This window comes from Syzygium oleosum, unplaced genomic scaffold, assembly GCF_021117445.2.
Source record: "Syzygium oleosum isolate NSW1041296 unplaced genomic scaffold, Sole_v2.1 Sole_v2.24, whole genome shotgun sequence".
Taxonomy (NCBI): Eukaryota; Viridiplantae; Streptophyta; class Magnoliopsida; order Myrtales; family Myrtaceae; genus Syzygium; species Syzygium oleosum.
The window spans coordinates 3,448,068-3,463,129 of record NW_026607508.1 but is presented as its reverse complement, the minus strand read 5'-3'; the positions used below and the strand labels follow the sequence as shown (position 1 = coordinate 3,463,129).

Below are 15,062 nucleotides of genomic sequence, written 5' to 3'. Positions count from 1 at the left end.
TTATATATATATTTTCAACATAACAACTGTCTTACTCTATTTTTTTTTTTTTGCTAAAAACTATCTTACTCGATTAATTATCTGAATAGTTGAGCCAGATCAAGATGACTCATCATGGAGATCCGACAATATTATCCAAGTCCAACAATTCACTAGTATAAGCATAGATGCAAAATAAGATTTAACAAGTCTTAACAAGTCAACATGTCATAGACAATCTCTTCCAATCATTGAATGCTGTCCTAATAACAACTTACATATCTGACGTGAATACTGCTAACCATTGTTTTCCGACAATTATAAAACATACTTAATAAAAAAAAGGGAAAAAACCACCAAAAACCCCAAACTTTGTCACATGTGACACATTTACCCTGAACTTTTTTTTGTGACACCAAAAACCCCAAACTATGCTATTTGTGACACATTTACCCCAATGTACTTTAGTCCATTGGCATTTTTCGTCTTTTTTGTTTTTTCTTTTTTTTTTCCCCTTTTTTTTCCTTTCCGACAAGGGGGGCTCTCATCGGCGCCGGATCTGGCGAGGGCCGCCTCGCCCAGGCGAGGGAGGGCGGCCCTCGCCCGACTCAGGCGAGGGTGACCCTCGCCGGATCTGGCGAGGGCCGCCCTCGCTCGACGCCGACGAGGGCCGCCTCGCCTGGGCAAGCGAGGGCCGCCCTCCCTCGCCTGGGCGAGGCAGCCCTCACCCAACGCCGGCGAGGGCGGCCCTCGCCAGATCCAGTGCCGGCGAGAGCCCCCCTCGCCAGAAAGGAAAAAAAAAGGGGAAAAAAAAAAGAAAAAGCAAAAAAGACGAAAATGCCCATGGACTAAAGTACATTGGGGTAAATGTGTCACAAATAGCATAGTTTGGGGTTATTGGTGTCACAAAAAAAAGTTCATGGTAAATGTGTCACATGTGACAAAGTTTGGGGTTTTTGGTGGTTTTTTCCCTTTTGAAACTAAAAAGTTTTCTTTATATTAACTGCTTAACAAGTGTCTCCATACCCTTCTAAATAGAAATCGCGCTCTAAATCAAGATATATTCCGAAGAATCAATAAATCACGTAAGTTCATACAAATAAGGAAACGTTAAAATTTTAGATATACGTGTGATCCCAGTTTGGGAAATTGATACTTTTGTTATTAGGAAGTATTTTAGACACTTGTTAGGACAAATCACGCTATAAATACACCATGAGCTTTTCTCTATGTTTTTCTCGACTCATGCTTTCAATCTCAACAATACTTCTCACTCCATAAACCCCAAAAGCAAAAACCAAAGCTATCGGTATCGTGAGAGAGTTAGCCAAAGACTCAAGGCCATGGCGGAGGCAAAGAAGCAAACCCTAGGTCACCGTCGAACTGAATGCAAGATCATCGAGAACAAAGCCGCGCGCGAGGTCACGTTCTCCAAGCGCCACCAGGGCATGTTCCGGAAGGCGAGCGAGCTCGTCATCCTGTGCGGCGCCGAGGTGGTGATCATCGCCTACTCGCCCCACGGCAACCCCTTCGTCTTCGGCCACCCGTCTGCCGATGCCGTCATCGAACGCTACATCTCCGGGGGAGCTGGCACCCGAGCGAGCAAGGCGGCGGCTGCTCCGAGCCACGCTCTTGACGAGCACAAGAGGCAATTACAAGACTCGGTGTCGAAGCTCGAAGAGGCAAAAAGGGTCGAGGCCGAAGCCGGAGAGGGAAGAGCTGCCGGGAATTGTTCTGGTCAGATGTGGTGGGATGAGAACGTTGGTGATGGCATTGGAGCGGATGAGTTGGAGCATTATGTGGATTCGCTGGAGAATTTGATGAAGATGGTCGCTGATAGATTAGGTATTCAACCTTGTGTTTGATTTTGAATAGCGACTCATCGTTTGTTTTTTGGTCACTTAATTGTTTTGTTCAATTAACTCGATCGGGATCGATCGGTCCAAGTCATAATTATCGCTTGTTGCTGCAATGTACAATTTTCTTTAATGGTAATAGAATAAACTCGTGATGAAAAAACATTATGTTCATGTACCATGCATATGATTATTTGTGCAGCAGAAGTTATAAAAGATAACACTTAATTCCAAAAAAAAGTGCTAACCTTATCTTGAGTGACAATTTTGATCTAAATTTTTTTGTCTCATGAAAAATCACCAACTTTCACTTAAATCTCAAATGTGGCCCAATTGACTTGGAATCGTTGATTGTCCAACGTGATTATTCCACCTTGGTAATAAATCTACATCGCTTGCTAGCTGGATTTAAAGTACTATTTATTATCTTCTTTTCCAAGTTATAGCTTGAAAAATAACAGTGAAATTGTCCATGGTTTCCTACACTTCACTGGCAAGTAAAAAAGATCTCCTAATTGAATTTTTCCGATTAGCCTCCACCGATTCGTCGTAATCCGAAGTTGTGGACCATCACTCGTCGAGAAATGCCATGGACGAGATCTACCAAGTTATAAACAAGCCCATGCCCTTCCCCTAGAACTTTGAAGTCTACGTCGCATGGACATTAATCAATTTATCTCATTTAATATATCGGGTTCTAGTTATGAACATTAATAAATAGATTTTGTTGGGAAGTAGTAAAGGAGATTACCAAAGTGTTTATAACAATCTATAAGATGTCAAGCTTTGGTTAACGAGGGTCAGATTTGGGACTCGAGTTAAACCCAGTGATTTTTAGCGAGACAAACAAAAATTCGGATCAGAATTGTCACTCGAGGTAAAATTGACGTTTTTTCTTTTTTAAATTAGCCCTAAAACAAAATAGAGAAAGTTGATGAATAAGGTGGTAAAAGAAGGGAAGAAAGATTAAGTTGGGGAGTTGGTAACGTGATGACCGCATGCATGCAGTTTTCTATTCTCTCTGCCGAAGCACAAATCAAACTTCGCCGGCGATAATTGATAATTAACATCCTAAAAATCCCAAATTTCATACTTAAACCCTATTTAGTAATAGGTTCGCACTATTAACAAAAGAAGCTACGAATCAATAGATAATTAATGATTGGGATGATGTTGATTAACTATTTGAATATGCCGATCAAATTGTTCAGTTCTATGGCAGATTTTCAAGAAATACGATTGAAAAAAATTATTTTCTCGCCACTTCCTATTTTTAGCAATAATATAAATGAGTAGTCAATATCATCTTGACCATCAATTATTCATGAACAAAATATAAGATTCCCAAGCTCTCTTTTAGATAAGAATAAAATCTCGAACCTCATACCAAACTAGCCCAATGACTTGGTTGATTTCTGTCACTCGCTAAAGAATTCGAGCAAAGAAAGAGGAAATACGAATATATATATATAAAAGAAAAACAGAAATGTTTTTTTTTTTTTATGACCTAGGGAACTCCCGCACGGCCGACAGCCGGGAGGTAAACCCTGGGGGCGACACGTGCTAGCCACCACACACGTGCACCGGTTAAGTCACCCTGCGGCACCCGGGATTCGAACACTCAACCTTTTGTGAGAGGAAGAGTGCGCGCTCCAGCAGCGCCACTCAGGCGGGTGGTAAAGAAAAATAGAAATGTTAATACCATCAAAACTCTTAAATTGTACACCCGTGTCACATCTATCTCAAACTAATTTTCATGTCACAAAAAATCATAAACTAGTGCCCTCGTACCGTATTTACCCCAAACTTTTCATGTTATAAATAATTTCAAACAAAAACTCTCTACCATGTTAAAGGCTAATGGATTATGCTTGAGATCCGAGAAGTGAAGCAAATAGGCAAGAAGACGAGGTATTTGCGAACGATCCAATAGTTTTCTAAAATCGAAGTAATCAACAGATTCCATTTCTAGCAGAAAAAATGGCGTAAACACTCGTTAATAAGGTTAGACTTAGGAATACAACACTCTATGGATATTGGAACGATGAAGGAATCACAAAAATCGGATTCGGATTGGATTCGAACGAATGCTACCCAAACACCATTGTTTCCCCCGAAAACGGCACGCAAAAAAACATATACAGAGGCACGATTCTCACCATCTCGACGCCACATATCGATAATATGCACTTACAGCCTTTATGCTGTTCGGATATCCTCTTCTAATGATGTATTCGAGCCTGCTGAGCACATCGTCTTGAAGGCAAGAATGCGTCATTTGATGCGCGCACCTTTCGCCAAAATCTATCCAGCCCACCTTATTCCTTAACAGGAACAGTCTGCATTTATGCCGCCGCCGCCGCCTCATAAGTGTAGCTTTAAATTAAACACATTATTCTCCGCAGCTGTGGCCACTGCACCGAAAACTGATCAGCTACTCTTGGTTTGTAGAGAAGAAATCCACTTACAGAGAATCTTCTCACTCTAGCTATGCTCTCCACATAAAATATACATGACCATCTGATTCCGAAAACCTGCCACTGTTTCCATTGCTGTCTTTCAGTTCTCATGACAAACAGATGAATAACATGAATTCCTCGACATAATTCTGAAAAAGAAAGCACTGACACAGAGGAGAATTCAAAACCTTGAATAAGGCAGCAATAGCACAGAGTGGAATGCACATTGCAGGGCCGTTACAGAGGATCTGCACTTCCAATGTTAATGTTATTGTCAAGTACACAAAGCGAATTTTATAACTAACAGAAACAAGAAACTAATTAAACTTTATAGGAACACATTACCACTTCCGGTCTGAGTTGAATCGTGAGGTACAGTGCATGAGCCGTCGCAACTATAGTCATCTAAAGAGAAGTTAAATGTGATTGACCGACTTCTCTGCTCCAGTATATCTGCAAATACTCTCCTCCCGAGGGTATAGTAGCCCAACCGCTACCAATGCCAATGCTCTATTGAGACCTATAGACCTCATTCTACATTCCTATTCCAGAAACAGGAAGGTCTTGGCCCAATTAAAATCTCAAATTGAATGTGTACTTATATGCCGCCACCGCCTCATAACTGTTGCTTTCAATCAAACATGTGATTCTCTGCGTGTCAGACATGAATCTTAATTGCCTACATACAACAACTGACATACTCAGCCTGAGGGTATTTTCTCCGCAGCTGTGGCTATTGTACGAAAAACTGATCAGCTCCTCTTAGTTTGCAGAGAAGCAATCCACTTAGAGACAGTCTTCTCACTCTAGCTATGATATCCATGTAAAATATAGACGACCATCTGATTCCCAGAACCTGCCACAGTTTCCATCTGTCTTTCAGTTCTCATGTCAAATAGATCAAGAATGAAATCCTCTATATAATTCCAAAAAGGAAAGCACTGACAGAGAGGGGAATACCAAATATTGAATAAGAAGGCAATTGCACAGCGGAATGCACGTTCCAGGGCCATTACAGAGGATCTTTCACTTCCGATGTTATCATCATCATAAAGTACGCAAAGCAAATTTTATAACCGACAAAAACAAGAAAAAGATTAAACTTTATAGGAAGAAATTACCACTTCTGGTCTGAGTTGAATTATGAGGTATAGTGCATCAGCTGTGGCAACCTGTGGCAGCTAAAGTTGTCCAAACAGAAGTTACATACGATTGACCGACTTCTCTGCTGCAGCATATCTGCAAATACTTTGCAGTTTCCCCTACCTTGACACCAGCCTACACATGCAGGAGATTTATCGATAAAGTGTGTGGGATATAACAAATGTCAGCTGCAATCAACAAAAGATAGAACAAGGGAATGACATGGCTCTGGCTGAGCCAGCAAAAGACGACTGCACTAATGGGAGCCACATGCTTTCATACAATAAGGATCACATGCTTGTTGGGTATGTGTGTCTTTGTGTGCATATCTGCACGAGCGCGCATGCACGTGCGTGTTTTGTCCAACTAAACTAGTGATAACTGAAATTGACACCCCAAATCAATGACAAAAAATGAATTCATGGAGGGATGAATCCTGCAAAAGAAGTATTCTTTCATGTTTGTGTTAAGCAATAATCAGTCATGTCATAAAGATGATGACACTGAGCCAGACATGCTATAGACCCTGCAGATACAATAGAACAAAATGGAAGATGAAATCTCAAAAGTTTGTTCTAGTTTCCAAAGGTTATTCAAGAGAAACTGGATTTAGCACTATTAAACTAGCAAGTCGAGCATAATGTTTTCTTTATCTTGTTCATTAATCAATCTTTGCCTTACTACTTCCCACTAAAGATGATTGGACTCTCGTAAAGATGATTAATCAATCTTTGCCTTTCTATATGGTATGAGAGAGAATTTAAATCTTTCCAAACCCCCTATTTGCTTCCCCAATTAGCCCTAAGTCCTGGCTACATGTGAGGAGGACTGTCAGCTAAAGCTTTTGCATTGGACAAAAAAAAATTTCCATCAAAAAATACTTCGCATGCATTTCCCTTCAGTCAGAAATTACAATCGAGATAGAATCAAAAAAATTTCTGCTAATAGAACGAGAAAATGAATAATACCATGTGCAACTAAACCATACTTCAATCATCATCAGCATCACTACTTTCATAGTTTTGAAGTACTGAGCTCAGACCACTATTCTTATCTGCTGCATCTTCTTTAGCCTTTACAATTGTAGCGCTAATGTTGTAGATTGGAGCAGCTTTCTTTACCACGACAATTGGCACCAAGGAAGTAGCTTTTGTCAATGAATCTGTTGGCTTGTCAAAAAATTCCTCACTAAGTCTTCTCTTCTTGAGAGTACTGTTTACTGGTCGAGTCAAATCTTCCTCATCCTCAGAATCTTCATCTTTGATCTTACGGACAAAATCTTTGGATGTACGGAATACAATTGATTTGAGAAGGGCTTCATCGTCTTCCTCTAGCTTCTTTTCCTTTGCAGCAGAAGTGCATTTTAGAACCTCCAGCATTGCATCTACCTCCACATTTGCACGTCTCGACTTCATTGATATCATCTCATCGAGAGAGGCCAGGACATCCATCTCTCTCTTGGTATCAAGCGCCTTATTCTCCAAGCACTTCATCGCGTCGCCCGTCTCTTCAGCCGCCCTCTTCCTCTTCTCATTCTCTGCCACCTCATCCTGCTTACGCCAGGGCTCGAAATTCCTTGTCGCCCCTAACTCCACAATGTAATCCGAATTCTGCGGATCGGTTTTGATCGCGATCTCAGCAGAGCACTTAGTGCATTCGAAGTAAAATCAGAATATCTGCATCCCCAAATACATCTCACTGACAACAACCTCCTTCCTAGAATTGAACTTTATCCCCTTGTAGATGTAATTCCCGCAGGTGTTGCATCGGATGCTCATCGGAAGCATCATCCGGACCTTAATCTGTTGATTTCTTGGCCTCCCCCCAAACCTACGCAGCTTGGAAGGGTTGAAGTCTGGGGGGTAATACTTGTTCACCACCTTTCGTTCCGCCATATTCTTTCTTCTCTCGACTCCAAACCAAGACAAAAGCCGATGTCGCAAAGGTTTTAAAGAAACAGATGCCACTCGAACTGGACGAACTCAAACGTGCAGAAAAGCAACTCGAGAATTTCTATATGCAGACAAGAGAAATCAAAATCGACCCCCCATAAAAAGAAGAGCACTAAACTAATGGGGATTGTTCCTCGTTGTACCGACGGATGAAACAAAAGAGGGGTCGGTCAGATTCAGGGAAATCGAGGGCAAGAAAAGGCACCAGCTGAACTGACGAACCCCAAGAAGACCAACAACAACAAGACAAGTCAAGAACCCTATCCCGTGAACTGAAATCGCTCAACAGGGAAAGTAAAAGCGCTGACCGAAAACCTGCGGGAGAAGATGCCGACGATCCGCAACGCCGTCGCTGCCGACCTTCAAGCGAGCCTGCATCCTCCATCAACGAAGAAGACACGTTCATGGCTAAAAAGGGAGAGCGAGACGGAGAGAGAGAGAGAGAGGACTGATGTGATTGACATTCCAAAGATAAACCCTAACCTCGTATTCAAACCACGCTCTCTCTCTCTCTCTCTCTCTCTTTCGGAAGAGTCCGAGGAGAAAACGAGGAAACCAATGTTATATTCCCGAAAAAACGGAAAAAAAACGGAAAAAACTGTCTTGTCTACAACGGATACTGATGACGTCACGACGCCCCCGGATGCTTTCGTGTCTCTCTCTCGATAACCAAGATTCAAATACAGGAAATCGCCCAATAAAAAGGGGAAAAAAAGAAAAAGAAATCTATTTCAAGAAAGCTGCGCTCACCGCTAATGTTGAATGATATTCTTGTATTTTCCGATTCTCTTTTTTTTTTCGGAATAATCTCTCGTCATTTTTTTTATTGTTTACGACGTGATTGGTATTATTAAATTATGATTTCGGCTTTGATTCGTTCCATATGTTTACTACAAATCGATAAAGTTACTCTTTTTGAAGCAATATTATTATGTTAATATTTTTTTGTAAAATAATTGTAGACATGAATAGATGCCAAGGTTAATTTGTTTATGAAAAATAAATTATATGTACAATTTTTTTTAATGTTTATGTCTAAATATGTGAAGATAGTAGGAGTATAGATATTAATTTACCTAAACAGTGTTCTCAAGTTGAATTTGGGTGATAGCGGATCTACATTGCAACTCGATCATCCGACCAAAAAAAAAATGAAGCAAGGACTCGTTTGAGGACCAACATTGGATGAAATTCATAGAACAGCTTGCATCTTTTTTTTATCCGGACTGCTGGATATATTGGTCAATCACCCACTAGTTTCCTTAGTTTTGATTTTCTACTAGGACGAATTGCAAAATAAATCCATCTCAACCCCGACCAATTTGTTAATTTTCTTAAGCTCAATTTTTTCATGAAAAATCGAAATTTCGAAAAGTAATTTTCTTAATTTGTATTGCTTAAAAACTGATCTGATAAAAAATGTGATAATGAGGGTTGGAATCACAAAGATCGGATTCGGGTCAGATTTGAACAAATGCTACCCAAACACCATTTTTGCCTCTAGACCAACATGCAAAATTCAAATGAATACAGAGGCACAATGTTCACTACATCAACACAACATACCATTGACTATGTACTTCAGCCTTTACACTGCTCAGATAATTACCATATCCTCTTCTAATGACATACTCGAGTAGAGCCGAATACATCCTCTTGGAAACAGGAACTACCAAATATGCTTGCTGTGCACCTTCTGATGAATTATATTCAGCCTAACTTATTCTGGAGCAGGAATACTGCTAATAAGTCTGTATTTATGCTGCTGCCGCCTCATAACTGTTGCTTCGAATTAGACATACGATTCTCTCTCTGTGTAAGAGACATCTTAATCACCTACATAAGACAACCAACATACTCAGCCCGAGGGTATTTTCTCTGCAGCTGTGGCCATTGCACGAAAAACTGATCGGCTACTCGTAATTTGTAGAGAAGCAATCCACTTAGAGACAGTCTTTTCACTCTCGCTATGCTCTCCATGTAAAATATAGATGACCATCTGATTCCCAGAACCTGCCACGGTTTCCATTGCTGTCTTTCAGCTCCAATCCGATCGATAATGAATTCTCAACATATTCGGAAAAAAGAAAGCACTGACAGAGTGAAATTCCAGACCTTGAATAAGAAGGCAATTGCACAGAGTGGAATGCACGTCCCGGGGCCATTACAGAGGATCTGCACTTCCAATGTAAACTTTATCCATCAAATATGCAGAACAAATTTTATAACTTACAAAAACAAGAAGAAAATTAAACTTTATACTTGACATTACCACTTCTGGTCGAAGTTGAATCATGAGGTATAGCGCATGAGCCGTGGCAACTAATGTTGTCCAAACAGAAGTTACATATGATTGACCGACTTCTCTGCTCCGGTATATCTGCAAATACTTGGCAGTTTCCTCTACCTTGACCCCAGCCTACACATGAAGGAGATTTCTCAATAAATTGTGGTACATCACAAATGTCAGCTGCAATCAACAAAAGATAGAACGAGGGAATGACATGGCTCCAGTTGAGCCAGCGACAGACAACTGCACTAATAGGAGTCACATGCTTTCCCACATTTCGGTGGCACATCCTTGTTGTGTATGTGTATGCATGCATATCTCTGTGTGTGTGTGTTGTCCAACTAAACTAGTGATAATTGAAATGCGACACCCCAAATCTAATATATGAAATGAACCCATGGGGATTAAATCCTGCAAATAAAGCATTCTCCATATCTTTGTTAAGCAATAATGAGTCACGACAAGATGATGACACTGAACCAGACATGCTGTCGACGCTGCACAGATAATACGGCATTGGAAGATGAAATCTCAAAAGTTTGATCTAGCTTCCACAGGTTATTCAAGCGAAACTGGATCATCTAACTAGCAAGTCGAGCACAATGGTTTCTTTTATCTGTTTCATCAATCAATCTTTGCCTTACTATTTCAGACAAAAGACAATTGGGCTCTCACAAAGTCATGCAAATGATCACTTCAGTATACTTTATTCAGATTAAACCCAAATAATTTTTCAGTATGTATTATTTCAATGTGAGGTTGCCTCGCTCTATGAAATCAGGTTTAGATGAGTATGCTATTACACGATTCAAAAAGTCATCAACAGGTGACATATATAGCATTACCATTAAACAGTTTATAAAGGAATCTTTAGAAACAGGGTTTCCTGAAATTTAGGTTGCAAGGCACTAACTATTCTATGCTCTGTTGGAGGACACTATTGAGTTCTTTGATATCTAAAGTCATATTCCTTGTTTGCACATACATTAATCAAATGCACTCAACCGACTACCATGCCACTCGGTTCACAAAAGACCCTCTTCCAGTACTTTTTACACAGATACGTGACGTGTGGATTCTGATATGAAATACTCTAACACCATCACCATCCCTAGCAAAAACTTCAGGATAGTAAAGGTATCAAACTATGTACTGGTAATCTCAAGTTCGAATGCACATCACAAATCATCAATCAGCAAACAAGTATGGTAACCAAGACATTGATATATTACTACTTCCCTCGAAATGTAGCTAAAACATTTAACTTGAACTTATCTGCCCACTGATTCTTTCCCCAATGATTTAGTGACTCTTCTATAGCGTCCAAGCAGGAAACTAACTAAATTTAGCTCCTTTATCCCAAAAGCCCTCATATAGCTATAGCTAAGTCTATTTCAAGAATTAAATCTCTACTACAAGTTGACTCAAATACAAGTGAAGGGTCTATGAGATGAATACTATTTTCACATCTTGAGCTAGAATTGGTTTCCACTCTCCTCGACAAGCTGGTCCTTCCAAGGGTGTTGTTTCTCAACTGCTACCAATGTCAATGCTCTATTATGACCCACAAATAACCTCATTCTACATTCCTACTACATAATCAAGGTCTCGGCACAATCAAAATCTCAAATGTGAATCCTCATTCGCAAAATCCATGTTCTCAAGCATCTTTTGAAAGAACAATTGAGTGATTGAAGTCCTATAAGAACAATAACGGCAGTGATAGAGAATTATCACAAGCATAAAGCAGGAAACTCAGTTGACATATCCTTAAAGCACAGCTATTAGCACTTTACCGCGTCAATTAGAGAGTCCTCCATCACGCGAGCTTTTTGGAGACTCATATTGTCAGTGGCAGCCGCAATGTAGAATCTAGGTGCAAACCTATCTTTCTGCAACACAGACAAGAGATTCAACATCTCGGCAGTGTGACCCCCTGCAAAAGTCGATGAATGGACATAGTATAACCACGATGAGTTCTCAGCGAATGAAATCTAGAAAGAAGCTAACAAGTAAACCATTTACTAGCTAACCTGAGCCTAAAACAATGAGGGTACTATAGGTTCTCCGAGATTTCCCATGGCGCGATTTTCCACCCCAATGTACGATGTATAGAAAGCGGATCAATATCAGAAGAACCAGAGCAGTAAGAGCAGCAACAACAGAGCCAGAAGCCATAATCTACACAGGAAATGGCACGTGCTACTTCAAGATTGAAACTTATTTCCCCATGTCAATTTAGTTGAATCATAAAATCGAAAAGGAGAAACAAAACATGCCCTGCCAAGATTAAAACTCAAGAACACACTCTGGAGTTTGCAGTACCACTACAACTGCACAGATCTTTGAGCCCAAAAGCAAACTTAGCACTTGGGTTTTCATCTTTGAAACCCAGTTCATCAAGATACGAAACAAGTTCGATAAATTACAACGTGACCGATGCCACTTGAACTGGCGTGGACTAAAGTGTGCAGAAATGCCACTGGAGAACTTCTGTACGCCAAACGACAGGAATCAGAACCGACCCACCAAAGAAAGAAGAGTACTGCTATGTGGGATTGTTCCTCGTTGCAGCGACGGAGAAACGAAAAGAGGGGTCGGTCAAATTCAGGGAAATCAAGGGGCAAGAAAAGGCGCGAGGTGAAACCGACGAATCCAAGAAGATACAAGGCAAGTCGCGAACCCTGTCCCGTGAAATGAAACCGCTCGATAGCGAAAGGGAAGTAACGAGTGACAAGACCTGTCGGAGAACAGGCATCGGGTCCCTACGGATGCCGATCTGCAACGCCGCCGCCGCCGCCCGGTCCGACGGAGGAGCCGAGGAGGTGCGCGTATGGCCGGCCGGAGTCAGAGTCAAGCCGTGAGCGAGCGCGGCTCACACGTGCGCACACGCCAGACAACGCTAAACAGAGCAAATAGATTAGGCAAACAAAAAAATAATAAAATGTAACGGAGTATGCTCTCTAAGGTCAAATACGTAATTTCGGATGCTATCTGTCTACTTATTTGAAGAGAATGAGATGGGATCCGGACCAACACAATTTAATAACGAGCCTATATACCCTATCCAAGTCTATTTATGATGTAGGTTTGTTTCGAGAAAAATAAATAATTTTTTTATCAGATAAAAATAAATAATTTTAAAATGGTCGTATGTATCGCTTATAAATATGAAGGAATGAAAGATACGTCGTCCACAGAAATATTTAGATATAAATTATTGTCGATAATAAATATTTTTTATCGACTAATTATTTCAAACGGCATGAGCGGTCATTTTTAGGAATATATTTTCCAAATCATATATATTCTGCGAAACAAACGAAGCCGGAAACATTAATAATTTTTTGATAAAATCGATTGCATTTCGATGGATCTTGATCCACTGAGTGGGCAATTTGGGCTAAGAACGCGATTTCTTACTTGTACTTTTCAATTTTGCCCTTCGAGTCGACCGGGTTTGTTTGGGCTACTTACTTGTTGATTAGGTCTAATCACGATTCACAATGATCGATTTAAATAAACAAAATGAAATCGAGATGCGTGTGTGAATTGATATGGAATTTTCCCTATTGCTTCAAAAGTATGAGTACTAATTTCTTTCGATGACGAATCGTGACACTCTTCAATATCTTATTAACATGCTTGATTAACTTAATGTAATCCATTAGCTAAATAGTCCACCTTCACGTAATTATTGATATGATATATATTAATCAATTTAATTATTAATAATCTATTTTTTTAGATAAGTAAAAATTTCGTCAACTAGCAAAACGTATCTCAACAGAATGTTACATATGACGTGCTGTAATTATAAGAGAAAAAGAATATCAAGACTCGAGAAAAATTCCGAGTTTAAATAATAGATTGCAATGAACTTCAGATGAATAAGTAAATGTACTTTTATGTATGTTCATTCTCGTTCTAGTTATTAGAGTCAATCAATTTCATCTGTATATAATTTGGAGCTCTCACCCGTAGAGCATAAAAAATAACAATTAAAAACTTTTTTCCTAATCATTTATACAAAATACCAATAAATAAATGTACTTTAAATGAAATTTCCATTTGATCTTAATGACTTAGTGATCAAAAGTCAAGAACGTCCCTCCTTGTTCCTTATTTAAATTTCAATATACGTTTAAGATTAAAAAAAAAAAGAGCTGTTGAACAATAAACTAACGCATTTATTTTTTGAATAAAAATATCTTCATTTTATTTTTAAAAATGATGTTATTTTAGATGATATAAGCGACAATAGATAAATAGCTTTAAAATTGGAAAATAAAAATAAATGAAACGTAATAATGCACGTTTCAAATAAGTTGTTGATTTTATTTTCTCAAAGTTTTCGTGAGTTGATTAAAACTATATCATTTGTTTCAGTCTTAGTTAGTCAAGTTTGGGTTTGTTTAAGGAAACTATACTATTAGAACAAAGATTTGTATCATTCAATAAGTTTTGCTGAAGGAAATAAAATACACCCTTTATTTCATTCTTGGTTAAATAGAAAACTACACCATTTTTTTATATATTCCGAAAAAATGTTTAAGACTAAATTATATCGATTAAGAAGATATCTTATGTATTTTCTCCTCATCAATTTATTTTTGGAAATTTAAACTCAACATATAGATGTTTGAAAATGATAAATCACTAAACTTAATAGTCATTGGTCGAATGTGGACCACGTGGCAGAAACATACCATGTGGCTTGCCATGAGACAATCATAAAGGCAAAGTGAAGTGTCATGTAATGAGCACATAAATGAAAATTCTCTTGGGTCCAAAAATAAATATATAAAAATTTCGCCAGACTCAAGTATCTCGGTAAGTGTTGAATGGTTATAGCTCAAACTAAAAATTTCGTGACAGGTTGCGAGTTTTGGCCACCTCTCCTCTACCCTTTTTGGTGTAAAAGAAAAAAGGTAAAATTGAAAATCTGCATCACATATTTGCTGGTCCGCCAAATGGTATTTACTACATAAATAAAAAAAATTAATAAATTGACATAATTATATATACATAAAAACTCCAAAGAAGAAACGAGCAAAATTTTGATGATTATGAGTGTGAAATAAAGGTGATGATTCCTGTATATTATCATATCCATGTTTTTCTTTTTCTTTTTTTTGCTGTAATTATCATGTTTGGTTATTAGATTTAGTGCCATTTTGCGTGTATGACCCAAATGCTTCAACTTCTTTAAAATCCGCCTTTTTTTTAATGAAAATTGGTGAAAACTAGCCGGTTCATGACACTTTTTATCTAAGCGTATCGTGTCGGATCATATTTAGTTCATGTTCGAGTTCAAGTTTCTCTTCAAAAGTTTATATCGCGTTTGAATAGTGTTCTCATTTCGTGTCGTGTTGGACCATGT

At 39.0% G+C, this 15,062-nt stretch overlaps 2 protein-coding genes and 1 pseudogene across 3 annotated transcripts; 1 reads left to right on the top strand and 2 right to left on the bottom strand.

The window, feature by feature from the left end:
• The first annotated feature begins 1,322 nt into the window (after positions 1 to 1,322).
• On the top strand, positions 1,323 to 1,844 carry LOC115661539 (agamous-like MADS-box protein AGL61). Its single transcript, XM_030583785.1, has one exon. The coding sequence runs from the start codon at positions 1,323 to 1,325 to the stop codon at positions 1,842 to 1,844; it is 522 nt and encodes a 173-aa protein (XP_030439645.1).
• A 2,031-nt stretch (positions 1,845 to 3,875) lies between these two features.
• Positions 3,876 to 7,866, bottom strand: LOC115661544 (uncharacterized; annotated as a pseudogene).
• Positions 7,867 to 8,932: 1,066 nt separating this feature from the next.
• On the bottom strand, positions 8,933 to 12,572 carry LOC115661999 (UDP-N-acetylglucosamine transferase subunit ALG14-like). 2 transcript variants are annotated; one of them, XM_056302505.1, is made up of 6 exons: positions 12,420 to 12,572; positions 11,713 to 11,860; positions 11,476 to 11,615; positions 9,662 to 9,808; positions 9,505 to 9,582; positions 8,933 to 9,402 (listed from the first exon to the last, which is right to left on the bottom strand). In XM_056302505.1, exons 1-6 carry the CDS (start codon positions 12,435 to 12,437, stop codon positions 9,226 to 9,228), a joined length of 708 nt encoding a protein of 235 aa, XP_056158480.1. In that variant the 5' UTR covers positions 12,438 to 12,572; the 3' UTR covers positions 8,933 to 9,225. The 2 variants fall into 2 exon arrangements, with proteins under 2 accessions (XP_056158480.1, XP_056158481.1); XM_056302506.1 differs by having other exon boundaries at positions 9,505 to 9,564; positions 12,420 to 12,565.
• Positions 12,573 to 15,062: the final 2,490 nt, after the last annotated feature.